This window comes from Cebus imitator, unplaced genomic scaffold, assembly GCF_001604975.1.
Source record: "Cebus imitator isolate Cc_AM_T3 unplaced genomic scaffold, Cebus_imitator-1.0 Scaffold54, whole genome shotgun sequence".
In the NCBI taxonomy this organism is placed as follows: Eukaryota; Metazoa; Chordata; class Mammalia; order Primates; family Cebidae; genus Cebus; species Cebus imitator.
The window spans coordinates 4323583-4349420 of NW_016107369.1; the positions used below are offsets into that span (position 1 = coordinate 4323583).

At 45.6% G+C, this 25838-nt stretch overlaps 2 protein-coding genes and 1 pseudogene across 2 annotated transcripts in view; 2 read left to right on the forward strand and 1 right to left on the reverse strand.

Annotated features, from left to right (window-relative positions):
- LOC108304371 (translationally-controlled tumor protein-like) overlaps positions 1–304 on the forward strand; it is an 8881-nt gene extending 8577 nt beyond the window's left edge. Inside the window, exon 2 of the mRNA XM_037738580.1 lies at positions 170–304. Coding sequence (XP_037594508.1) covers positions 170–304 — 135 coding nt within the window. The remainder of the gene's footprint in view (positions 1–169) is intronic.
- Positions 305–2138: 1834 nt separating this feature from the next.
- LOC108304454 lies at positions 2139–3500 on the reverse strand (annotated as a pseudogene).
- A 9210-nt stretch (positions 3501–12710) lies between these two features.
- PROX2 (prospero homeobox 2) lies at positions 12711–24222 on the forward strand. The gene is given in 5 exon segments (XM_017528649.2): positions 12711–14206; positions 14866–14867; positions 18232–18343; positions 20044–20238; positions 21734–24222. Coding segments are annotated over 5 exon segments (1773 nt in total). The 5' UTR covers positions 12711–12913; the 3' UTR covers positions 21905–24222.
- Positions 24223–25838: the final 1616 nt, after the last annotated feature.

Sequence of the window (25838 nt, forward strand, 5' to 3'; positions counted from 1 at the left end):
CGGCCTCCCAAAGTGCTGGGATTACAGGCTTGAGCCACCGCGCCCGGCTCATTGCTGTATTTCATAACATCCATTCCATTTCCCAAGCTGAAGGAGGAGGGGATGGCAAAATGTGGGTGACATTCGGGAGCAGGTGGGCTTGGCCAGTGAGTTCTCCCACGTCTGTCAGGGACAGGTGCTTTTGGCCCAGCAGCAGCTTCCTCAGCAGTGTTCGGGCCTCTGCGGGAAGGAGGGCCATGCAGCCTCTCGCTCCTGCAGATCTGAGATGCCATGGTTTGCTGCTGGCCTGATTCCAGTCTTCTAAGAAAGTTTGAGGGACAGGGAGAAAGATGTTCACTCTGGAGCTGCCTCTCTGGGGAATTTGGAAGCAAAGGTCAGGAGCTTCCCGATGGAGGCCAGCGTAATGAGAGAAGCTGGGTGATTCAGTCCCCAAATTTTCAAAGGGGTCTATGGTCCATAGGCGAGGACAGAAGAGATGGCTTTTCAGGAAGGTCCTCTCTGAGCTGGCTTTTCTGGGCACCCGAGTTGGGGCAGGGGTGAGAAATGGCAGGGGGCAGCCAACCAGGTAGCCTCTATTTGCATATTCATAAGCCCCCTATGCTGGTTGGCTGCACTAAGCAGCCCCCACTGTCCCCAGAGTCAGTGGCTGCAGCAAGACTGGATCTGTCACACAGTGCTTTGTGCTAAGAAGGGGCCAGAGGCTTCCCTCACTCAGTCGCGGGCACCAGGCCTGCCTGGAGAGGAAGCAGGGAAACCAGAAGCACTTCCTGACCATGCCTCTATCTGCCCAAGGCTGGTGAAGAGTGGGCTGCTCAGTCTTCTAGGGTGGCTGGCCCCACCTGGCCACAGAGCCCAAGACAAGGACCTCCCGGAGAACCTCTTCTCTGTGAGTAACACCATCCTTTCCATTTACTTTGTCAGAGTATTTTTTTAAAAATTATGGAAGATTATGAAAATTGTGAAATGTGCAGAGTAGAGAGTAGCATGGCAACACCCACCCCTATACTCATCACAGAGATTTAACAATTGTTCGTATGTATTGGCTTCATTTATTTTTGTTGGCTGAAATACTTTCAGGTAAATTACAGACATGGAGACATTTCACTCCCTAATTCCTTACTCCACAATACCGTGTATGCATCTCTGGAGCCCTTTTGAAGCTCTTCTTTCATTAGGTTCTCAGCCAGGTTCTGAGTGAAGGGGTGATTGTCATCTCCATTTTACAAAAGATGAAATGCGGAAAGTGCAGCTTTAGGACCAGTAGCTGGGATTAGAGCCCAGACCTCCTAACTCCCAGCCCGGATGCCTGGACAGCCACATGTAAGGATCTCTGATGTCCAGGGGTGTTTTCCTAGAGAGCAAGGAGACATTGCAGCTGCTGTGTGACCTTGGGCATGTCACCTTACCTCTCTGAACTCCTGTTTCCTCATCCATAAAGCCATGCCATGAAGATCCAGGATCCCGAACACTAGTCCGTGACATTTCCCTTGGTTTTTAGAAAAATGAGAAAAGACAATGTAAAGGGTTTTTCACAAAGCTAAACTTATTTGCATATTATGCCCTTCGCCCTTTTTTCTTTCAAAAACAAGGTGGTTAAGATTCTTTTTTTTTTTTTAAGATGGAGTCTCGCTCTGTTGCCCAGGCTGGAGTGCAATGGCGAGATCTTGGTTCACTGCAACCTTTGCCTCCTAGGTTCAAGCAGTTCTCCCTGCCTCAGCCTCCTGAGTAGCTGGGATTACAGGTGCCTGCCACCATACCTGGCTAATTTTTGTATTTTTAGTAGAGACGAGGCTTCATCATATCGGCCAGGCTGGTCTCCAACTCCTGACCTCAGGTGATCGGCCTCCCAAAATGCTGGGATTACAGGCGTGAGCCATGGCGCCCAGCCAAGATTCTTTAAGAAATAAAAATCATGTACCAGGAAAGGGAGATGAAAAAATTTTAAAAAGGAAATAAAAGTGATGGTAGATGTAGTCTTTTGTATACTTACTTTTTGTGTCTTTGCCTGCAAAATAAAATGTCAGTAACTCTCAAGCTAGTCCAATATCTTTCCTCTTCATTTTATTTTTATTTTTGGTAAACCAATTTTTAAACTCATTTAAAATATATTTTAAACTACTTTTGTTTTGGGCGGACTTTTAAAACGAAAACTGAATTAGGTCCACTCCAATGTCCACTGATTTCTTTTTAAGAAACTTGCATGATGCTGGCAGATCATCTCGAAGCTCTGAAATAATATCTATCTTCAGTTCCCATTCTGCTGCTTTCTTTTCAACATGTTCTCTGAGGATTTGTGTAAAGAATATGCTACTGTTCTTGTCATTTCCAAAGCAGTCTATAGAAAAGCCATATCTATCCCTTTATTATTTTTGGTCCCCAAAGGAGGAGTCATAATTACCGTAACAAATGACTTGGCATTCTGTTAGATAACAGGCACACATCACATTGAACCATGTCAATATTTGTTAACTCAAACTCTTCCACATTCCTATTAAATATTTCTGATACGTCTTCATCTCTGTCAAATCCACCATACAACCCTGCTCCTAACATTGCAGTTCCGATGCTAAGCATTCCACAACCACAGCCTAGATCTGCAAAGACTTTATTTTCAATGTCTCCATAAGTGTTATGGATTTTGTGGAGCATGCATGCTGCAATTCGAAGCTTGGTGGGGTACTATTCTGGAAGTAGCTGGGCCTTTTCGAATCCATCCACTTGTTGCAAGTGACTCTCTAGTTCCTTAAGCCTTAATTTCTTCCTCGGTTTTTTTTTTTTTTTTTTTTTTTTGAGACAGAGTCTCACTCTGTCACCCAGGATGGAATGCAGTGGCGTGATCTTGGCTCACTGCAACCTCTGCCTCCCGGGGTCAAGCAATTCTCCTGCCTCATCTTCCTGAGTAGGTGGGATTACAGGAACCTGCCACCATGACTGGCTAATTTTTGTATTTTTAGTAGAGACGGGATTTCACCATCTTGGCCAGGCTGGTCTTGAATTCCTGACCTTGTGATCCATCCACCTTGGCCTCCCAAAAATGCTTTGATTACAGGTGTGAGCCACCAAACCCAGCTTATTTATGGACTCTCAGGGTTTGAAGGTACAGGATCTCAGGAGGTGACTGGCACCTTGGCTGGGACCAGAAGCCTTCTTTATTTTACTAATGGTTGTTGAAATCTAAAAATACAAAAATCTGGAAACCAGCCACTGTATCAGATGCTCCTAAACCCTTTCCACCTCTAGAGTGCTATGGCTGTGGGGGCTCCTGAACCCACCGTAGGAGGAAAGGAAACCAGTTAAGGAGTTTCTATTTCCAGCACCAGAGAATGCAGGGCCCATGGTGATCCTCACCACAATCCTAGGAGATGGGCTGTTATCAACCCCATTTTACAGCCAGAGAAACTGAAGGAAAAAGGCAAAGTTAATTTGTGTAAGTTCACATAAGAGCTAACAATTCCCCCCAGGTCTAATACCCGGTAGGTCATTCCATAGTTCACAGCCATCATCGAAGCAGATCACCAGGGCTCCTGACTTCACCATGTCTGTGTCTGTGGACAGACAGGGCCGTGTGGCCTAGGCCTGTCAGTCTGATCCACTCTCCTCATTTCTACCATCAGCCAGTGCAGTGAAGAGAGCTGCTCAGGGCTGGACCAGAGATGGATGGGTGGCCTCCGACATGCAGCAGAGTGGGGACACTGCAGAGAGTCTCCCATCGTAGAGAATGAAACAGGATAAGGTGGTATATGATAATGGCTTTGTAAATCATAAAAATGAAGGTTGTATAGGATAATGTCTTTGTAAAGCATAAAAATGCTATGTGACTTTGAGATGTGCTACCCTGAACATCTCTTCATCAGTAGCTAAAGTTAGCTCTGTCTGGCATGTATTTGGATGGGAGGCTGTTCAGGAGTACCGTGGGGAAGACAAAATGTATTCATATAGATGTGATTAAGTCATCGTTATTATGAAACGCCAGTGCTGGGCCCTTAGATCCCGCGGTAAGTGTTGATGAAGGTAGCAGCGGGGTTTCAGGATAAGGCATTTTCCTCCACACCTTTCCAATCATGTTGGGTAGCTGTCTGCTAGGCACAAGGCTGGTCCAGTTGGGATCCAACTAGAAAATGAATGAACAAAATACTGCAAAGAAAAACATGTTTTCCTAACAAAAACCAGGCAGGAATTTTATCAAGGAAATAACAATAAAACTTATTGTATAAATCGGGATTGAGTCCAGGCGTGGTGTCTCAGGCCTGTAATCCCAGCACTTTGGGAGGCCAAGGCAAGCAGATCACGAAGTCAGGAGTTTGAGACCAGTCTGGCCAACATGGTGAAACCCCATCTCTACTAAGATACAAAAATTAGCTGGGCATGGTGACGGGCGCCTGTAATTCCAGCTACTTGGGAGGCTGAGTGAGGCAGGAGAATTGCTTGAGCCCGGGAGGTGAAGGTTGCAGTGAGCCAAGATCGTGCCACTGCACTCCAGCCTAGGTGACAGAGCAAGACTCCATCTCAGAAAAAAAAAAATCTGGATTAAGATTCAACAACAATGATGAGGACGAGTTAGCATCCCTTGGGCTGCACGAGATACCTTTCACCTGAGGACTCTCCACAGCCCACTTTGCTTTATTGATTGGCTCTCCCGTGACCCAGCTGAAGCACATCAAAGGTGTTTGCTGTTCCCTAAATGTGTACACATCATAGAAGGGAGACATGGCCTGTGTGCTGCCGGTCTCACCTCAGCTGGCCCCATAGGCAGCCCTTCCCCTTTGCCCCACTTGGGCAGAGCTTCGGGAGCTCTCCAGGGATATTCCCTGGAAGCACAGACCCACAGGGAGAAAGGCTGCCATGTAGGAGGTGATCTGTGCAGGTGATGGTGCTACAGACACTGGCTGTTCCTTCTCAGCTCACGTCCAGGTGCTCTAACACAAAGCTGAAAGGAGACAACACACGACTTCTCTCATACGTTCTTGTTTGTTTGTTTGAGATAGGGTCTTGCTGTGTTGCCCAGTCTGAGTGCAGTGGTGCTGTCATGGCTCACTACATCCTCGACCTCCTGGGCTCAAGAGATCCTCCCAGTTCAGCCTCCCAGGTAGCTGGAACCACAGATGGGTGCCACCACACCTAGTTAATTTTTTTTTAATTTTTTTGCAGAGATGGGATCTGATATGCTTCCCAGGCTAGTCTCAAACTCCCAAGCTCAGGCGACCCTTGAGCCTTGGCCTCCCAAAGCACCGGCATTACAGGCGTGAGCTACCACATCCAGCCTTATGTCGTCCATTAGATACTTGAAATTCAAACTCACGCTCATTTTACATTTTCCAGTTATAAAATCCTGTGTATCTTTACAGTTATCTTATGAATGTTCTATGCTTGTGTTTGTAGCTAAATTTGCTTCTCCAGTGGGGTTTTTTATTTCTGGTACCCAGGAATATGTATCTGGGAAAGAATAAATGAGAAAAAAGTGCAGTTTTTAAAATAGACTTTATCCATTTTATGTTTGTTTTTTTTTTTTGAGATTCAGTCTCGCTCTGTTGCCCAGGCTGGAGTGCAGTGGCACGATTGTGGCTCAACATAATCTCTGCCTCGTGGGTTCAAGAGATTCTCCTTCCTCAGCCTCCTGAGTAGCTGGGATTACAGGCATGCGCCACCATGTCCAGCTAAGTTTTGTATTTTTTTAAGTAGAGACGGGGTTTCACCATGTTGCTCAGGCTAGTCTCAAACTCCTGACCTTGTGATCCACCTGCCTCAGCCTCCCAAAGTGCTGGGATTACAGGTGTGAGCCACCATGCCTGGCCACTATTTTATGTTTTTGGAGACAGTCTCACTTTGTTCCCCAGACTGGAGTGCAGTGGCCATTCATAGGCGTGATCATAGCACACTACAGCTTCAAACTCCGGGGCTCAAGCAATCCTCCCACCTCAACTTCCTGAGTAGCTGAGACTACAGGCAAGCACCACCACAACTGTCTAGACTTTATTTATTTATTGAGACAGAGTCTCGCTCTGTCTCCCAGGCTGGAGTGCAAAAGCACAATCTCAGCTCACCACGACCTCAACCTCCCTGGTTCAAGCAATTCCCCTGCCGCAGCCTCCCAAGTAGCTGGGATTACAAGCACATGCCATCACACCTGGCTAAATTTTTTGTATTTTCAGTAGAGATGGGTTTCACCATGTTGGCACATTGGTCTCGAACTCCTGACTTCAGGCAATCCGCCTGCCTGGGGCTTCCAAAGTGCTGGGATTGCAGGCGTCAGCCACCGTGCCTGGCCTAGACTTTATTTTTTAGAGTGGTTTTAGGTTCACAGCAAAATTGAATGGAAAGTACAGACGGAGATTTCTCATATATCCCATGCCCTCGACTGGCATAGCCTTCTCCATAAATGCAAATTTTTAATTAACGAAGGCAAGATTGCCTTTTTTTCTTTACAAAAATGAAAACGTAACCATTAAAAATATAGAAAATTTAGAAAAAGAAAAAGAAAAAATAGAGAAAAAAATTACTTGTGGTTCCATCACCCATAAACAACTATGCTAACATTTTAATATATTTCTTTCTCTATTATTTATATGTGTGTGTATATATATATACACATATGTGTGTGTGTATATACATATGTGTGTGTGTGTGTGTATGTGTATAGTTTTTTTGAGACAGGCTTTCACTCTGTTGCCCAGGCTGGAGTGCAGCGGTGCAATCACAGCTCATTGCAGCCTCAACTTCTTGGGCTCCTGTGATCCTCCTGCCTCAGCCTCCTTAGTAGCTGAGTCTATGGGTACAAGCCACCACAATGCCCAGCTTTTTTTTTTTTTTTTTTTTTTGTCTGATCTTGTCTCAAACTCCTGGGCTCAAGCGATCCTCCCACCTTAGCTTCCCAAAGTGCTAGGATTACAGGCATGAGCCACCACACCTGGCCTCATACTTTTCTTTGTATTTTTTAATATCTAATTTTCTCTTACCCCCCACTTCAGTTTTATAAAATAATGTTACATACACTTAAACACTGTTTTTCAAGATGATTGCATAATATGGCATCATGTAGATTATACTATATTTAACCAGTTCCTACTCTTTTAATTTTTTTTTTTTTTTGAGATGGAGTCTCACTGTTGCCTAGGCTGGAGTGCACTGGCACAATCTTGGCTCACTGCAACCACCACCTCCCAGGTTCAAGCGATTCTCTGCCTCAGCCTCTCGAGTAGCTGGGATTACAGGTGCCCACCACCAGTTTTTGTATTTTTAGTAGAGATGAGGTTTCACCATCTTGGCCGGGTTGGTGTTGAACTCCTGACCTCATGATCCACTCGCCTCAGTCTCCCAAAGTGCTGAGATTACAGGTGTGAGCCACCTCGCCCGGCCACCAGTCTCTACTCTTATTAATAATACTAGGATGACCATCTTTGACATAAATTTATGAGTCTAGCCATCATTTTCTTGGCTTAACTTCATAGACATAGAACCACTGATTCAAATGGTATAAATATTTTTAAGTTTCTTAATATATAATCTATAAATATTTCCAAAAAAATGTATGAAAATTGAACAAGGTCATTCAAGATTTCTGAGAACCAAAGAAATACACATAATGAGGTAACATTATCATCTATCATAAAGGTAAATATTGAAAAGACAATGCCCAGTGTTGATAAAGATAGGGAGATATGTATTCTTTTATAGATATATTGGTAGGAACACAAATTGGCCATTTAAAAGTGTATATATACAAGTATCGTATGAATATATTCTTGTAAAAATTCAATTAATGTAGAAATATACAGAGTAAAAGTTGAAGGTTCTCCTTGAGTCCCTCATCTTCACCCCCAATCAGTTGGTGAATTTCTGGAGGACAGTCAGAAAAGAAGTAGAATAGTTTAACAGTTTAGGCTTTGACGCAATATTTTCACTTCTAGAAATGTAGTCCCCCTAGAAATGTAGGAGTGTTTACCCTAATATTATTCATAATAACAATAGCTACAACTTGTCAGCAACAACTAAGTGCCAGGGACTGTTCTAAAAATATAACATTTGTTAAATTATTGGATCCGGACATGAATCCTACAATAATCATAGATATTATGATTATGCCCATTTTACTGATGAGAAAACTGAGGTACAGGAAGGTCACAAAGCTAGCTAAGTGGCCATAGGGATTCAAGTCTAGGCAGTCTGACTTGTGGGTCTACGTTATCTATCTCCATACTCTCTTGTCTATGCTTCTATAATAGTGAAAATGTGAGAAGGGATCTATCAAACGGGAACTGGTTAAGTAAATTATGGTACATCTATGCAATAGAATATTGTCAGCTTTCACGATGTTGCTGTAGACTGATATTCATCTACATGAAAGAAAAAAATGGAGGCATAAAACTATATATCTATAACACCATTTTTGTTCTTTTTCAATATATATAATTATAAGAAATTATAAATTTCTCGGTACACGGAGAAAAGAGTTCGGCAAAAATGATGAACACCAAAATCTTAACTGATTTTCTCTGGGAGCAGCATTATAGTGTCTTTCTTTTCCTCTTAATACATTTCTATATTTGGGAAGTAAAATGATCCTACATTACTTTCATAATCTAAGAGAAGCCATAAAGCTATTTTTAAAGGAGTGTGACAATTGCTACCTCTATCAGTGAATCAGTGAATATGAGAGCGCTACCAGCTAATTTCCAGTCACTACTTCATGCCGACTTACCCAGATGAAGGGCTGCGGGCAGCACGCTGGCCTCAGCACTGAGGTTTCCTGTTCCTCAGCAGCCCAGAGGCAGAGTTTCCATGATTGCATGGGCGTAAACATCTCTGGGCACCCAACAACAGTGGAGTCTGGCTAGATTTCCAGTTTCTGGCCTCAAGATATTTCTGTTCATTGTTGCTTCATTAAGCACACTGGCCCCATCTGTTACCCTAGTAGATCTGTCTTCTGGAGCACACATGGAAAGACAAGGCCCAGTATTGATAAAGATAAGGAGATACGTCTTCTAGTCTAGTGACTACGTGAAACCTCAGAAAGAATACCTTGAATAACCCACAAGGGTGACTCAGCAATGTTGGTGATTCTATGCTCTTCTAATCAATGACTCTGTCTACCTGTCTGTCTTTCTGTCTGCATTGATTTTGTTCCATGTACAAGCCTCCATGCTAGGTGCTGGAGAGATCTGACATAAAGTGTTGTCTATCAGGGAGACAAAAATCAGTATAAATGAAGTATTTATGAACACTTTATTCAATGGAGTTAGCAAACACCTGTTTGGTGACATCTGGCCATCAGGCACTACTTGGGGACACAAAGAGGGAGCTCACAGTCAGCACTGATCACTTCAGAGGGGAAGTGTCATTTCAGTTGGATTTCAAAAGAGGAATAAGGGTTTGTCAGTGGAAAAGTGGGAGAAGGGCTGGTCAGGCTAAGAGAATGTAAGTGCAAAGGCACGGAGGCTGGAAGGAGTTTGGCCTGTTCAGTGAACACAAAGTCCAGGACAGCTGGACACAAGATGAGTGTTGAGAGTACTGGCTCCGAAAGAGTTAGATCGAGACCATGTTTATGAAGAGCTGAGACACTTGAACCTTCCAGTCCACAGGAAGCTAGCAAAGACTTTGATTCCGTAGAGGGGCATAAGCAGAGCTACAGTTTAGAGGATGAATACCAGTGACAATGTCATTGAGAAAACCGAAACAATCAAAAGAAAACTTCCAATTCCCACCACATGTGTCCACCTGCCTGCACCAGTATATATCCTCTGCTCTTCCTCTTGCCGCTTGGATGAACGGAGCGTTCCCGTCTCACGTCAATCCCTCTGTGTGTGCACCAGATCGCTTCCCCTCCTTCCTACTCAAGCACATGGCTCCAGAAATTCTCCCCCTCTTGCCTACATTAACATATTTCATCTTTCTGCAGCATCACTGTCTTCAGCCTACAAATATGCTGTTATTCTGACATCTTGAAAAGCTCTCTCTTGGCAGGGTGCAGCGGCTCATGCCTGTAATCTCAACACTTTCAGAGGCCGAGGCGGGTGGATCACGAGGTCAGGCATTTGAGACCAGCCTGGCCAACATAGTGAAACCCCATCTCTACTAAAAATACAAAGAATTAGCCGGGCCTGGTGACAGGCGCCTGTAATCCCAGCTGCTCAGGAGGCTGAGGCAGGAGAATCGCTTGAACCCGGGAAGCAGAGGTTGCAGTGAGCCAAGATCCTGCCACTGCACTTTAGCCCTGGCAACAGTGTGAGACTCCATCTCAAAAGAAAAAAAAAAGAAAGAAACAAAAACTCTCTCTTGACCCCATTTTCTCTTCCAGCATTGTCCCGTTTCTGACCTCTTTACAAAACTCCTTGAAAGAGTTGTCAAATTCAATGTCACCTACTCCTCTTCTCATCCTCTCCCTTAAATCCTCTCCAGTCAGGCTTTTTCTCCCTCTATGCCACCAAAACTGTTGATCAGGATTCCCAGTGACTCCACATTACTAATTCAAATGGTCATTTTAACAATTTCTTTGTGACTTGGCCTCTCCCTCCTCTTAGAAACACTTACTTCGCCTGGTTTCCAGGCCCTCACACACTCTGAGGTTTCCCCCTGCCTCTCTGACTGCTCCTTCTCAGTTGCCTTGGTCGATTCCCACCCGTGCCCCCAGCCTCTTCATGTCCCTGTGTCCCAGGACTGGGACCTTGGCCCTCATCCCTTCTCTGTCTACATTCACTCCCTTCGTGACCTCATCCAGCCACATGCTGACCACCGTCAATTTTATATTTCCAGCCCAGATCTGCCAGACTGAACCCCAGGCTCCAATTGCTTTCTTTTTCTTTTTTCTTTTTTCTTTTTTTTTTTGAGATGGAGTCTGTGTCACCCAGGCTGGAGTGCAGTGTGTGTGTGTCGCCCACTCACTGTGTCGCCCAGGCTGGAGTGCAGTGGTATGATCGTAGCTCACTACAACCTCTGCCTCCTCGGTTCAAGTGATTCTCCTGCTTCAGCATCCCAAGTAGCTAGAGCTACAGGCACACACCACCACGCCCGGCTAATTTTTGTATTTTTTTTTTTTTTTTGGTAGAGATGGGGTTTCACTATGTTGGCCAGGCTGGTTTTGAACTCCTGACCTTGTGAGCCATCTGCCTCGGCCCCCCAAAATGCTGGGATTACAAGTATGAGCCACCGTGCCAGGCCTCCAATTGCTTCCTTGACATCTTTATTTAAAGGTCTGTATAGCACTTATCTCAAATTTAACATGTCAAGGGTATCGTTGTAGTGGCCCTGTTGGTTAAAATATCAATTCTGCCAGTTTAAGGATTATAATTACTTAGAAAGCAAGTGACGTAGTTGGAGTACAGCATACTTTGATACTCTGTGGGAATAAAACAGCCTTAGCCTTTCCTGAAATAGCTCCCTCCATCTCCGCAATCACTCTCCCCAGTTTCCAATGCTTTGTTGTGCTTTCTCTTCACAGCAGGTATCACACCCTGAAAATATATTTGTTTGTTTATTTTCTGCTTTCCCTACTACACTGCCTGTTTCAGGAGGGCAGACTATGCTGATCTTTCTCACTCCATGTGCCCAGAAGAAGGCCCAACCTACAGCGGGTGCTCAATAAATAACCGAACAATAAATGCATAATCTGATTTTTCCAGGAGTAAGAACAGCAATGGTTTTCTTTTTTTTTTTTCAAGAAGGAGTTTCACTCATTGCCCATGGTGGAGTGTAATGGCACAATCTCAGCTCACTGCAACCTCCACCTCCCAGGTTCAAGCGATTCTCCTGCCTCAACCTCTGAGTAGCTGGGATTACAGGCACATGCCACTTTTGTATTTTTAGTAGAGATGGGATTTCACCATTTTGGCCAGGCTGGTCTCAAACTCCTGACCTCAGGTGATCTACCTGTGCCCAACCGAAATTTACTATTTCCCTTTTTTTTTTTAAGACAGAGTTTTGCTCTTGTTGCCCAGGCTGGAGTGCAATGGTGTGATCTCAGCTCACAGCAACATCCCAGATTCAGGCGATTCTCCTGCCTCAGCCTCCTGAGTAGCTGGGATTGCAGGCATGTGCCACCACACCTGGCTAATTTTGTATTTTTAGTAGAAACAGGGTTTCTCCATGTTGGTCAGGCTGGTCTCGAACTCCTGACCTCAGGTGATCTGCTCACCTCGGCCTCCCAAAGTGTTGGGATTACAGGTGTTAAGCCAGTGTGCCTGGCCCGAATTTGCTATTTCTAAAAAGTGCCTTGGGTGATTCTGTTGCTCTTAGTCACCAGAAGAGTCACTCCGAATCAGACAAAGCTTGGTTTGACCCCAGCCTGTCACCTAGCTGCATGACCATGGGGAAGTAACTTCTTCTCTGATCTTGTTTCCTTATTTGTAGATAACAGGCATGGCCCCATTCTCATGGAACTGTTATGACAATTAATTAAATTAAGTAATGGATGTAGAGTTCTTGGCATAATGCCAGTTGCTCAGGTAGCTGCCACTATGATATTATTATTATTTTATTTTTATGCCCAAGCAGAAGAAGATTTTTCTTCCTGTGGGATCACTCTGGGAATCCTCTCAGAGTGGGGTTCTGAGACTAGCAGTATCAGCATTACCTGGGAGCTGGTTTAAAATCCAGAATCTCTGCCCCACCCCAGATCTACTGAACTGAAATCTGCACTTTAACAAGACTGTGTTGAATGTTTGCACATTCAAATTTAAAAAGGACTGTTCAAAGTCACATGTACTGTTTTCTTCCATTCTCTAATTTCAGAAGTCTGCCCAGGAGGTTCATGAGCCCCGGCATCCCAGAATCGGAATTGCTTCTCAGCAACAGTGGCTTTTCACCATTCTAAGTGTAGGGGAGGAAGCCCTGCTCATTCTGGGTGCACTTCCTGCTAAGGAAATAGGAGGAGGAATTCTGAAGCCTTGTGGCTGCTTCATGGAGCTCTGAACAAGTGCTTGGGATGGATCCAAACTCCATTTTGCTTTCTCCGAAGCCCCGGATCTGCTCCTACCTGGCAGAAGCCTGTATGGAAGGTGAGAGAAGCTCATCCCCTACAGAGCTGGATAGAGACTCCCAGTTTCCCTGGAGCCAGGTCCCCAGCCCTGCAGACCTGGATGAACACATCCAGGCCAAGAGGGCCAGGGTGGAGACCATTGTCCAAGGCATGTGTCTCTCCCCGCATCCTCTGGTGCCAGGCAGTATACAAGCTGGGGACACCCCACACTGCCCAGAGACGGCCCGAGAGAGGAAGAGGAAGCAGAGCCTTCCCACACAGCAAGGGCTCCTGATGCCAGCCCCTGCCTGGGACCAGGGCAACAGGAAGGGGGGCCCTCGCATGAGAGAACAACTTCACCTGCTGAAGCAACAGCTAAGACATCTGCAAGAGCACATCCTGCAGGCTGCTGAGCCCAGGGACACAGCTCAGGGCCTCAGAGGCTGTGGCAAGGGAAAAGGCCCTCTGAGCGCAAAGCAGAGAAATGGCTGTGGGCCTTTCCCCTGGGCTTCGAGCAGTGACCACCAGCAGGGTTCCAGCAAGGACCTTTCTGGGGCAGAAAAGCACCGAGTGTCTGAGGCTGAATACCAGTCTGAGGAGCCCAGGTTCCTTCCTTCTGGAGCACCAGCTTCACTGGAGATTCTGAGAAAAGAGCTGACCAGGGCAGTGTCCCGGGCTGTGGACTCGGTATTACAAAAGGTCCTACTGGATCCGCCAGGCCGCCTGACTCAGCTGGGTAGTCAGGGGTGGGTGCCGGAGAGTGGAAGCGAGTCCTCACCTCCCGTGGCAGAGACCTGTGAAAATCCACTTGCTTTGGCTGCCTTGCCCAGGAGGGTCCAGCTGCAAGCTGGGGTCCCAGTAGGAAACTTATCATTGGCCAAGACTCTAGATTCTCCTGGGTACCCTATCTCTCCAAGAATGATCCCCAAACCTTGTCAGGGTCCCCCAGCAAACTGTCCATTGACTGCACCTTCCCACATCCAGGAAGATCAGATTCGAAGCCAGCTACTGGGTCACAGATGCAACAATGGCCATTGGAGTAGCAGTCCTTCCCAGGACTCATCTTCCCAGAGGCACCCCTCCTCAGAGCCTGCCCTACAACCTTGGAGAACTACCAAACTGCAACCATTGGTCCTGAGCCAACAGCAGTGTCCCCTGCCTTTCACCTCTGCCCATCTGGAAAGTCTGCCCCTTCTTCCCTCGGTGAAGATGGAACAGGGAGGCCTGCATGCTGTGCCTGAGGCACTGCCTTTCTCTTCGGTCCCCATATCCTTTAATAGCAGTTGAAGTTCTCATTGTTGGCCAGGTGCAGTGGCTCATGCTTATAATCCCATGCTTTGGGAGGCCAAGGTGGGAGGATTACTTGAGGCCAGGTATTCAAGACTAGCCTGGACAACATAGCTAGACCCCACCTCTAAAAAAAAATTAGCTGTACATGATGGTGTGCGCCTGTAGTCCTAGTTACTCAGGAGGCTGAGGCAGGAGGATTGCTTGAGCCTGAGAGTTCGAGGTTGTGGTAAGCTATAATTGCACCACTGCACTCCAGCTGGGCAACAGAGACACTGTCTCAAAAAATAAATTAAAATCTCATTGGCACTATGCAGAGAAACAAGAAATCTGAAAGCTGAAGAGGAGGTGGGGACAGATCACTCGGGGTCTTCTTAATGTTGCTCCGGCCCTTCAGGTTAAAGTGGTGACCACATTCTGGAACTTAAAGACGTAGCAAGGTTCACTTACCTTCTTCTATGACCGATAGGGTTCCGCCACTTGACTTTTCCCTTTGGGTCTAAAAGGGTTTTGAGACTCAAATAAGCTTTTGAAATACAGTAAATACCCTAAAGAAGAAAGAACCCCATAATTCGGTTGTCAGCTACACATACACTTAGGCAGAGAGGGTCAAAGGAATGCCCTCATCCGAGGTGTGGCCTCCCCACCCCGTGGCTCTACAAGCAAAAATCCCGTATTGTGTAGATAATTCCTGGGGAGCATATGAGGGATCAGAAACTTCTGGGCTAGATGGAAAAGGAGTTTTCCTTGGGCATTAAACCCAGAGAGGCAGCTGGAAATGGCCAGAAGTCTTCAGTTAAAGGACCATCTTCCAAGGTGCAACGGAGTGCCTGGAGACTGGGGGCGGGGCACATGCAGAGAGAGGAGGCTCCACATGAGGAGGCCCGAGAGGCCGGGCTGGTCTGCAGGGCTCTGGATCTCACTGCATCATCTTTGCAACCCTTAAGCAGACGCTACTCTCTTAATGTATTTTCCAGAGTAACCCTCAGGATTAATAATTGTTAACAGAAAAAGTACCTTGGGGAAATACTGAGATAGTTTCTTTTCTGTGAGAATTCTCAGAGCCTTTAACATGAGTAAATGGAAGCTCTGAGAGGAGAATGGATACAGCCCCAAACCCATATGACTGAAGAATCCACTTCTAACAAGCATCTTGCAGAACTTAAGTTCCTGAGAATATATTTTGGATGCTGCTTTTTCTTTTTCTTTTTTTAAAGACGGGGTTTCACCATGTTGGTCAAGCTGGTCTTCAACTCCCGACCTCAGGTGATCTGCTCGCCTTGGCCTCCAAAGTGCTTGGATTACAGGTGTGAGCCACTGCGCCCGGCCGGATGCTGCTTTTTAAGTGAGCTGTGCTCACACTGCTGCTTCTTGTGGGCAGCTTTGAGGCCAATCTCCAGAGACTGATGAGTCCATGGAGTTGCATACCCGGGTGGGAAGAGTGGTGTCCTCTGCCTGGCAATCGCTGTGAGGGCAGCAGGATGGGGTGGGACAACAGAGGGAGACACTGGCATTTAGGACACCATGCCAGAGACTGCCTTTGTGTCCTAAATGCCATGAGCGCCCCCTGCTGCTGGAAACACCCCAAAGCTTTCCTGGAAGTCAGCAAGCAACTATAAAAGTAATGCTGAGAACAGAACACTTCACTTGCCACTCCTGGAGGCACAGGGATACCACCATAGACAGATTTTCTTTAGAAGGCTACTTGTCTAGGCCTTTGATAACCACTGGATGACTCTCCATTAAATTCAGACAGTTGCAAAACCACCTCAAGCAGATGGTCCCCCAGAATTTGCTATTTGTTGAGCACCTCCTTGTGCCTGTTCCCGCCCCCCAAATTGGGGATTGGGCTCAGAGAGCTTCTGGAGATTTGGGGCCTATCCTAAGAAATACCTAAGCCAGGCCTGGCTGCATGGGTGAAGCACCTATCTTTGGAATGACTTGTGGCCCCCTGGCAGAACCCTGGCCCCTCAACGCTTCCCTCATTCCTGATGCCTACAATACAAGAACAGCGATTTATTCCTGTGGGCCATGAAAGCCACCTGAGAGCAAGCTGCTTTACAGCACAAAAAGAATGTTCACGTTCACATGCCATCCTGTGACATGGATAGGGCAGATGTGAAGATCATGAGGGGAGACTGACAGAGCACTTTTTCTGTGGCAGGCACTGCTACCAGCACTTCACATGTATGTGTCCGCCACCACTTAGCAACAATTCTGAAACCCACAAAGCTTTGAAAAGTCCTATGATTTTTTTTCGCCCTAAGACTCCTGCAATCTTTTTTCGGTAGCAAAACCTGGCCTGCACTGATTGGAGGCTACTTATAGATTTTATCCCACTTAGTATAGTCATACATTTTGCTGCAGAAATGTTAATGTATTGGATTATAGACCATCTCTGCTGTAGATGCTAATTAATGTGTGGTACACACATCATATTACCTTTACATGCTAGCAAATTCTAAAATCTGAGCTCCATTTGGCCCAGCATTTCAGATAAGGGGTTTAGATCTGTATTATCTCACCATCCTCAAGCATCCACTCTAAGATCAGGTATCTGAGAAGCAGAGACATAAAAGGGAACTAACTCGCCCAAAGCACTAATGAGCAACCAGGATTCAACCCGGGATCTGATGGCCAACTATAAGCTTTAACCACCATACTCCACATCTTAGCAATGAGGCCCAGAGCAGTGCAGTGGCTTGCCCAAGGTCACACAGCTAATGTGGCAAAATCAGTGTCTGAAACTGGGTCTTTGGAATCCCCAATCCAGGATTCTTTCCAGAGCATTTGTAGATCTGTAGGAAGGATAAGTAGGGCTGATGGGACAGCAGGGAGGAGTCTTCTGTGCAGCAACCAGGTGCCTTGGCCAGCTATAACCATACTCAGTTGCTTTGGTTTATTTTGGTTAATCAGATTCACCCTATGTGGAAGTCTTAATAATTGTCTTAAGCTACAGCTCTCAGATCTGAGACCCCAGGTTACTCTGTGTAATGCTTCCGACTCAGCCTAAGGACTGTCCCTGAAAATACTAAGCATATTTGTGTAAGAAGCTTTATTTCCTTTCCCTCCCACCCCAGTGCTAGGCAGTCACCTCACAACTCCCCAACTCTTGTTAAAGTGGAAGGAATCTGTCTGTTCCCAGAGTGAGGTATGGATTGGAATGTAATTTCCATGTATGTGTATGGATTAAGGTTGACCATTCACTCACTCACTCCTTCATACAACAAATATTTATTGAGCACCTACTATGTTCCTAGCACCAGCTAGGCACAAAGATGAAAAGATAAGGTCCTCACCCTCAAAGAGCTCACAGTCTAAATGAGGAGACAAACATGCAGTAGAAATTCCAACAAGGTCATCGTTGAGGCAGTTTGTACCAAGGGTCTTCCAGGGTAAGGAAGGCCTAATTTGGCAAGGAAGGCTTTAACAGAGGCGGCGGGAGCTTCTGAGCTGAGACCTGAAGGATGAGGGACAGCTCTGCCAGGCAAATGGAGAGCGGGTGCCGCCCAACTGTTCAAACTTCTTGAGCAAGAGCAAAATGTGAGCTAGGTACTCAGCCTGCTTAGGTGTTTGCCGGTTAAGCCAATGATAAGAGTGACAGCCAGCATGGGGACCACCTAGTTTACTCCTCTCATTTTACAGCTAAGGAAACTGAGGCAGAGAGAAGTAAATCTCTGCTTGGGGCTTTGAAATGGTTTATCTGGGGTAGAACTGCCATCTCTTCCCATCCCTTTCGGACAACACGCACACTACAACAAACTATTTGGTATCATATATGCTACATAACTTTTACACATCAAGATGGTTTTTACATTCTGTGACTTAATGTATGGCATCCAGCTTATTTGACCAGAGTTCCAGAGACAGAAAAATAGAGCAAATACACAATTCCAATCAGAAACAAAACGAAATAAAATAGAAACCACAGGAACAAGGAATTCACTATTTAATTGATAAGCTGGCATTTTAAAGTGTTAATTTTCCTTGACACTGAGATAAATCCAGGAGGGCCTAAACCCTGGTCACTTGAAGAAGGCCAAACTAATGTTTTTCTTCACGAGATATCCCAGCTCCAATCTCCTGAAGGCTTATTTTCCTGATGTTCAGGTAAAGTCACTCAACTGAATGGCAGCTTCTGCAGAACTCCCAAGTGGCAGTGTGTTTTGCCTGGTGTGAGGCCAGTCCTAGATTATCATATGTGCACTTCAAGCTCCCCTCAGAGTTGTTGATAGAATTGGTGCAATGTCCAGTTCTGGGCTGAGACTCTGCCCTAAAAAGCCATGAATAAATTTAGGCTAGAAAGGTTGGGTGTCTAAATTCTTAAGCTACTGAGCTGTAGATAATCCTGAAAAGCAGAAACACATGGGAAGGAAAAGTAGACGGAAAGAGAAACACAAGTTAGTGGCCTTTTTGGCCTAGTTTTCTGCCTTGTCTGGGGACACCATGAAAAAGAAAAAATAGGCCGGGCGCAGTGGCTCACTCCTGTAATCCCAGCACTTTGGGAAGCCGAGGCAGACGGATCACCCGAGGTCAGGAGTGTGAGACCAGCCTGATCAACATGGTGAAACCTCATCTCTATTGAAATGCAAAAATTAGCCAGGTGTGGTTGGGGGTACCTTAAATCCCAGCTACTTGGGAGGCTGAGACAGGAGAATCACTTCAACCTGGGAGGTGGAGGTTGCAGTGAGTAGAGATCATGCCACTGCACTCCAGCCTGGGTGACAGAGCAAGACCCAGTCTAAAAAAAAAAAAAAAGAAAGAAAAAAAGAAAAGAAAAATACATAGAGTCAGACACTATCAAATTTACATTCGAACTGCTATATTTCAAAACTGAGTGAAAGTACATACAGATCAAGTGTGACAATAAGGAAAATCAAACTAATTGTTGGGACCAGACCTCCTCTGTTCCCATAAAAGGTTTCCGAGGGCCTCCTTTACCCTGGGTATTGGGTTAGTGGCTGGTAATACTTCTGGTCTATATCAATCAAGCTTTTCTTTCCCTCATACCCAGTTGCTTGGTTGATACCTGCAGCACCCTCTGATTTTGATTTCAATTAATTGTGCAATTCCAAGTTGCTAACAAACTGCTCTCTGACCTACACATTGCCCTTCCCTTGGCCCTTTATCCGGGCAGAAGTCCCCAGGGCTGCCAGGCAATCCACTTGGGTGCAGCAAAATCTGGCACCACACTGGTCTTGACCCCAGGCTCTCCCTAAGTCCCAAACACCACGAAAAGATTTTCACGGGTCAAACAACCCTCATAAATCTAGCACATAAAAAAATGTATTTTCTGGCCGGGCGCGGTGGCTCAAGCCTGTAATCCCAGCACTTTGGGAGGCCGAGGCGGGTGGATCAAGAGGTCAAGAGATCAAGACCATCCTGGTCAACATGGTGAAACCCCGTCTCTACTAAAACTACAAAAAATTAGCTGGGCATGGTGGTGCGTGCCTGTAGTCCCAGCTACTCAGGAGGCTGAGGCAGGAGAATTGCCTGAACCCAGGAGGCGGAGGTTGCGGTGAGCCGAGATCGTGCCATTGCACTCCAGCCTGGGTAACAAGAGCGAAACTCCGTCTCAAAAAAAAAAAAAAAAAATGTATTTTCTGTTGGGCACTGTAGCTAATTTAGATTTTTCTGATTATAACTGAATAGGCTTGGAAAATAGATGTGGCTTCTTTTTTTAAAGGAAGCTCCTGTTAATGCTGGTTAAAGCCATTTCTATGAACCCCTATGTTGAGCTGGATGCAGACAGTTCTAATTCTGAGCACCTCGTGCAAATGTCTGACTTGGTGGGCCTCTTGTTTGTTCAGTTCAACCGGTGCATTACCTCCCAGATGATCAAGTGGTTCAGCAACTTTCGTGAGTTTTATTACATCCAAATGGAAAAATTTGCCCGGCAAGCAATTTCAGATGGTGTCACCAATCCCAAAATGCTGGTGGTTCTCCGCAATTCAGAACTGTTTCGAGCTCTCAATATGCACTATAACAAGGGAAATGACTTTGAGGTAAGACCATGTACTGGGGTCCCATGAGGTCTGATGAACATTTTCTCTATGTGATTCAAGTTTTAGGAAAGATCCCCATTCTGTGTCTGTCCTTAAGTTCTGAGAGCCAGGGCAGCCTGGGCCCAATCTCTGTATCATCCACAAAGATTACAGTCTCTTAGGCAACAAGGTAGAAGGAGCAAACTGAGTCTTCAGCTAGTCTTCATTCTGAAGCTTAGGCAAAGGTCTCCCAGTGTTATACCATCTTAGACTGAATACCCTGTAATTATCCAGTTACATAACTTACCGACCTTTTTGCCTTAGTTCCAGGAGGCTCAGGACTGAATGCTGAGCTCCGCTGTAGCACCTAGTCTTGGCCTAGGTTTTCTCAACAATTTCTATGCTTTTCATGATTTCGTTCTTATCTGTATTTTCCCTTGAAAATGTATCTGTGGGCCTTCCATAGCAAGTCGCCTCGAATCCTCTCTTGAAATAACAATAAACAACATTCAACCTTCTCAGTCCCTCGGGGATCCCTATGAAGGCACCCTGGTGGCACCTCAGAGGTAAAGCGTCAGTGAAGGGTGAGCCTAGGTGTCACTGGTGCACATTCCTAATCAAGAGACATGTGTTGCCTCCTGCACAGCTGACAGCTCTGTTGGGCTGGCATCTGATTCTGCAGGTGCCAGGTATATCTGGTCACAGATTACACTTCCCTCTTCTTGCTTTCTCTCTTGACTGTGATCACAAAGAGTGGTTTATTGATACTTCCAAGAAATATAAGAACTGTGGTCATCCACTGGTCGACTGGTCAGTCAGAATGTGTTTGGAAAGCTAAGACTACCTGTGGGGAAAATGGACCACACCTCCCTTTCTGAGGCTCAAGGGGGTCAGGGCCAGTATGGGACAGGCAGCACTGCCATATCTTTCCACATAGGGTGGTCATTTGGCCTGGAGTGGCGGCAAGCCCCAAGTCAAGCTGGGTCTGGAGCTTGGCGGTGGGGCACCCCATCATTCATGGTGCCAGTCTGGGTTAGGGTTCTAGAATAGTCCCCCCTGTCAACCAGCTCTGAAAGCAGGAGTGTAAGCCCTTCAAACCCAGCCCTAAAAGGCAGTGGAGTGAGGTATGAGAGTCAGAAGCTTGGGGGCACTCCTTTCCACAGTTAGTTCTAAGGAAAAGAATGCCAAAGTCTCTTTGAGCCACAGATTTACTTTCAGTAAGATTTTCTGACCTACTTAGTAAAAAGTCACCCATTAGGGGGATCAGCTCCTCCTATAAAGAGAGTGTCCTTAATTCACCTTCTCTCAGGGCTGTCTCATTGGAGCTGTCCTATCAAAGTTTATGTTTGATGAGAAAGCAGAGGATTTCTAGGGTTGCAGAATCAGGGGCCAGTAGAGCAGGGATGCTCCTAGCCCACTACCCAAGAAACAGGCAGCATCCACTAGCGAGGTCTCTGGCACCAGTGCTTCCCAACCTCATGTCTTTTCTTTCTTGTGGGTCTCTTTGGAAATGCAGGTTCCAGATTGCTTCTTGGAAATCGCCAGCTTGACATTACAGGAGTTCTTCAGGGCTGTCTCCGCAGGGAGAGATTCAGATCCTTCCTGGAAGAAACCCATTTATAAAATTATTTCGAAACTGGACAGTGACATCCCAGAGATATTCAAATCTTCCAGCTATCCCCAGTAGCTGTTTCAGAGTTAAGATCCCACAACGTGAGGAGTGACTGGCTAGGGTTTCCTGGGCTTGTGTTAAATGGCAGTTTAGCCGTAGTCATATAAAAGGGCACAAGGAAATCTCCTCTACCAAAATAGGTACTATTACCATTTTGATCATTTATTTCCTTTTCCAGAATCATCAGAAATTTAACTTTAACTATAAAATATACTAACTGTATTGGTGTATTGGTAGTATATTGTGAAAAGGAACACAAGTTTGGAATCAGAAGACGTGAATCTCAACTCCATTGTTTCCAGGGTGTTGTGACCCTGGGAACTTCCTGGTGTCTCTCATCTGTAAGATGAGGTTGTTCAGGGTTAAAGGACAGTGTGTCCTATGCAATGTTATTCACACACAAATGTTTGAACCCCACTTTCACATAAGGTTATCTTATTTGGGGTTTTTACAAATTGCTGTTTTTAGTCACCTACTCATAAAGCACCACCTATTTGCTAGATACTTTCACATACTTCAAGCTTCTCACCCTGAAAAACAGTTATTATTATCACTAAAAAAATGACCACCAGAAGCTTTAGAACTGCAAGCTAACTCGCCAAAGCCTATGAGGCTAGGACATCTGGGTTGATGGGATGGTCAGGAGCCTCAAGGAACCAAGACTTTCTGATGCCCGACTGCTCTGCTGCGAACTCAGGATCTCAAACAGGACCCCACCCCTAGTAAGCATCCAGCATTGGCAGGGCACTGTCACCTGAAAACTCCTGCCCAATACTTAGGAGTAATGCACCACCCAAGATTTCTGCTGATCATTTCAGCAAACCCAAGACAAACTTTCTGCAGGACTTGAGTGTTGTTGTTTATTTACATTTGTCTGCCGGAAGAGCTTATCAGCTGAATAATGCAAATAGTCTCTAGTTGACCACTGCAATTGATGCCCCAACCTCATATTTGCTGAAGAAGCTGAACTTCAGACTGTGAAAGGTAGAAAGGGCCTTTGGAGATCATCTGGCCCACACTACTTAAATTAGGAAGGAAGCAGTGAGGTCCAGACAGGAGGCTTGCACAGCCTTGCAGATGCTAAACGGCATAACTGGGACAAATGCAGCATCACACAGCAATGGAAATTCTCCCACTCCATAACAAAATTACAGTCCATGGCTGACCTTCCACTGATGCAGGAATTCGTGAAATCAGTTTTCCTCCCTGCTGACCCAACACAAATTGTGATCCTCTCTGAGCATACAGGTGAGACGTGCAAAGCTGAGTAACTGCATCTGTCTTCTAAGCTAGTCAGGATCAAGTCTTTGTATGCACTGCCAAAGGTACGCGGGCTGGGGTGGGGGTAACAGATAGCTCAGGCCTTGTAGTCCTGATAAGTGGTGTCTGTGAGTTCTTTAGCTTACTTCTTTCCTGTCTATATAAAACAAGTTTCCATATTCAGCTACTCAACTTCCATGATTTTTCTGGTGGGGCGCTAGCTGGAGCAGATGAGATAAAATCCCTAAACTATTACTAGATCTATCAGCATAAAAAGGTATAAAAGATGAATTTTCCTTTGAATTTTCTCTTACTTCAAACAGCTGAAAGGAAAAACAAAACAGACTTAGCCCAAACCCCTCTTTACAGGCCATTTAAAGGTTATTGTTAAGTGCTCTTCAATATATCCAGTTGCACTCAGAAGATCTTTGCCCTATTTTCACAAAAATGAAGGAATCTGCGAAACCTAAGTTTTAAACACAGGCAAGCATGGAGTGCTCAGAGCAAGGGCAATCAGTTTTCTGTGTCTGGAGACAGTAGAAGAGCCCTCTATCCAGAGTGACATTACATTCAGGGGAAACAAGTTCACATGATTGTCCAATAGAGAGCAGCCCTTCTTCTGTCCCAAACCTGAAATTCATTAGTGTGTGTTTTAAAGACTGAGCCAAGTCACCTCCAGGGCAGTGAACCTTGTCTCAGGGACCAATGAGATGAAATGTACAAGCTCAAATTGAAAACATTTGTGTACTGCAGTCTTTCCAGGAAGTGTTCTCTAACCACTGAGCTAAACACAGAAGAATGTATAAATATATATGCTCTGCCAACAGAATTCTATTCTAATTTTCTGTTTCTACCAAGTGTGTATCTCTCTGTTGGAAACACATGGAGTGTAAGCTGAGTGGGTTATTATGTTCTTTTGGCAGTCATACTTTGCCAAAGATCTGGTCATTCTTTCCATTAAGGTATATGAGGGTGCTATGTTTTTATTTGTTTGAGACAGGGTCTCCCTCTCTCACTCAGGCTGGAGCACAGTGCCATGATCACAGTAGCCTCGATCTCTCAGGTTCAAGTGATTCTCCCACCTCTGGCTCTCAAGTAGCTAGGACTACAGGCATATGTCACCAAGCCCAGCTAATTTTTAAAAACTTTTCTGTAGAGATGGGGTTCTCACTATGCTGCCCACGTTTGTCTTGAACTCCTGGGCTCAAACAATTCTCCCACCTTAGCCTCCCAAAGTGCTAGAATTATAGGCATGAGCCACCGTGCCCAGCCTTGGGTACTCCTAGATTAGACATGTTCAAATATTGCATAATTGTCTAATTTCTCAATGGTGGACAACAGGGTCTACACTGTGGGGTTTATGATGATGGCACTACTGAAGAGTTAATGCCCAATTATCAATTAAAAGCAGGTAGTTAATTGGTGGCATCCCATGCAGGAAAATGTTCATTAGGAACCTTTTTTTTTTTTTTTTTTGGAAACAGTTTTGCTCTGTTGCCCAGGCTAGAGTGCAATGGCATGATCTTGGTTCACTGCAACCTCCACCTCCTGGGTTCAAGCAATTCTCCTGTCTCAGCCTTCCAAATAGCTGGGAATACAGGCATGTGCCACCACACCTGGCTAATTTTGTATTTTTAGTAGAGATGGGGTTTCACCATGTTGGTTAGGCTGGTCTCGAACTCCTGACCTCAAGTGATCTGCCTGCCTTGGCCTCCCAAAGTGCTGGGATTATGGGCATGAGCCACCACGCCCGGCCATTAGGAGGAACCTTTATTTCAAACATGGTTTCATACAGTATACAAATCCCAAACTAGATTCAAACGGTGAGAGGCTGAAGGCATCTCCTGGGCATATAAAGGGTACCTAAACAATTTTTTTTCCATCAGAGAATGAGCAAAGCATAAATAGCAAACAGATAGCACAGCACTCTTTAATAAAGCTCTACACTCAGCCCTCTTACGGAGGCCCACTTTTAAAATATTGTCTTTCCTTTCAATGACAAAATATAGAATCCTCAGGAAAAAAATTAAAGTTGCACTCTCCTAACCTAATTTTACAAGTGCTTTTGGAAAATATATTGTTTGGCTGGGCAGAGTAGCTCATGCCTGTAATCCCAGCACTTTGGCAGGCTGAAGTTGGAGGATCGCTTGAGCCCAGGGGTTTGAGACCAAACTGGGCAATGTGTTGAGGCCCCATCTCTACCAAAAAAGAAAATACAAAACTTAGCCTGCCTAATGGTGTGTGCCTGTAGTCCCGGCTACTTGGGAGGCTGAGAATCATTTGAGCCTGGGAGGTTGAGGCTGCAGTGAGCCGGCAATCATGCTACTGCATAGCCCTGAGTGATAGAGTGAGCTCCTGTCTCAAAAAAAAGAAAAAAAAGATAAAAATTATTTCTTTTAAAAGTCCTTACAGGCCGGGTATGGTGGCTCACACCTGTAATCCCAGAACTTTTGGGAGGCTGAGGCAGGCAGATCATGAGGTCAAGAAATTGAGATCATCCTGGGCAACATGGTGAAACCCCACCTCTGCTAAACATACAAAAATTAGCTGGGTGTGGTGACATGCACCTGCAGTCCCAGCCATTTGGGAGGCTGAGGCAGGAGAATCACTTGAACCCAGGAGGCAGAGGCTGCAGTGAGTTGAGATGGTGCCACTGTACTCCACCCTGGCAACAGAGTGAAACTGTCTC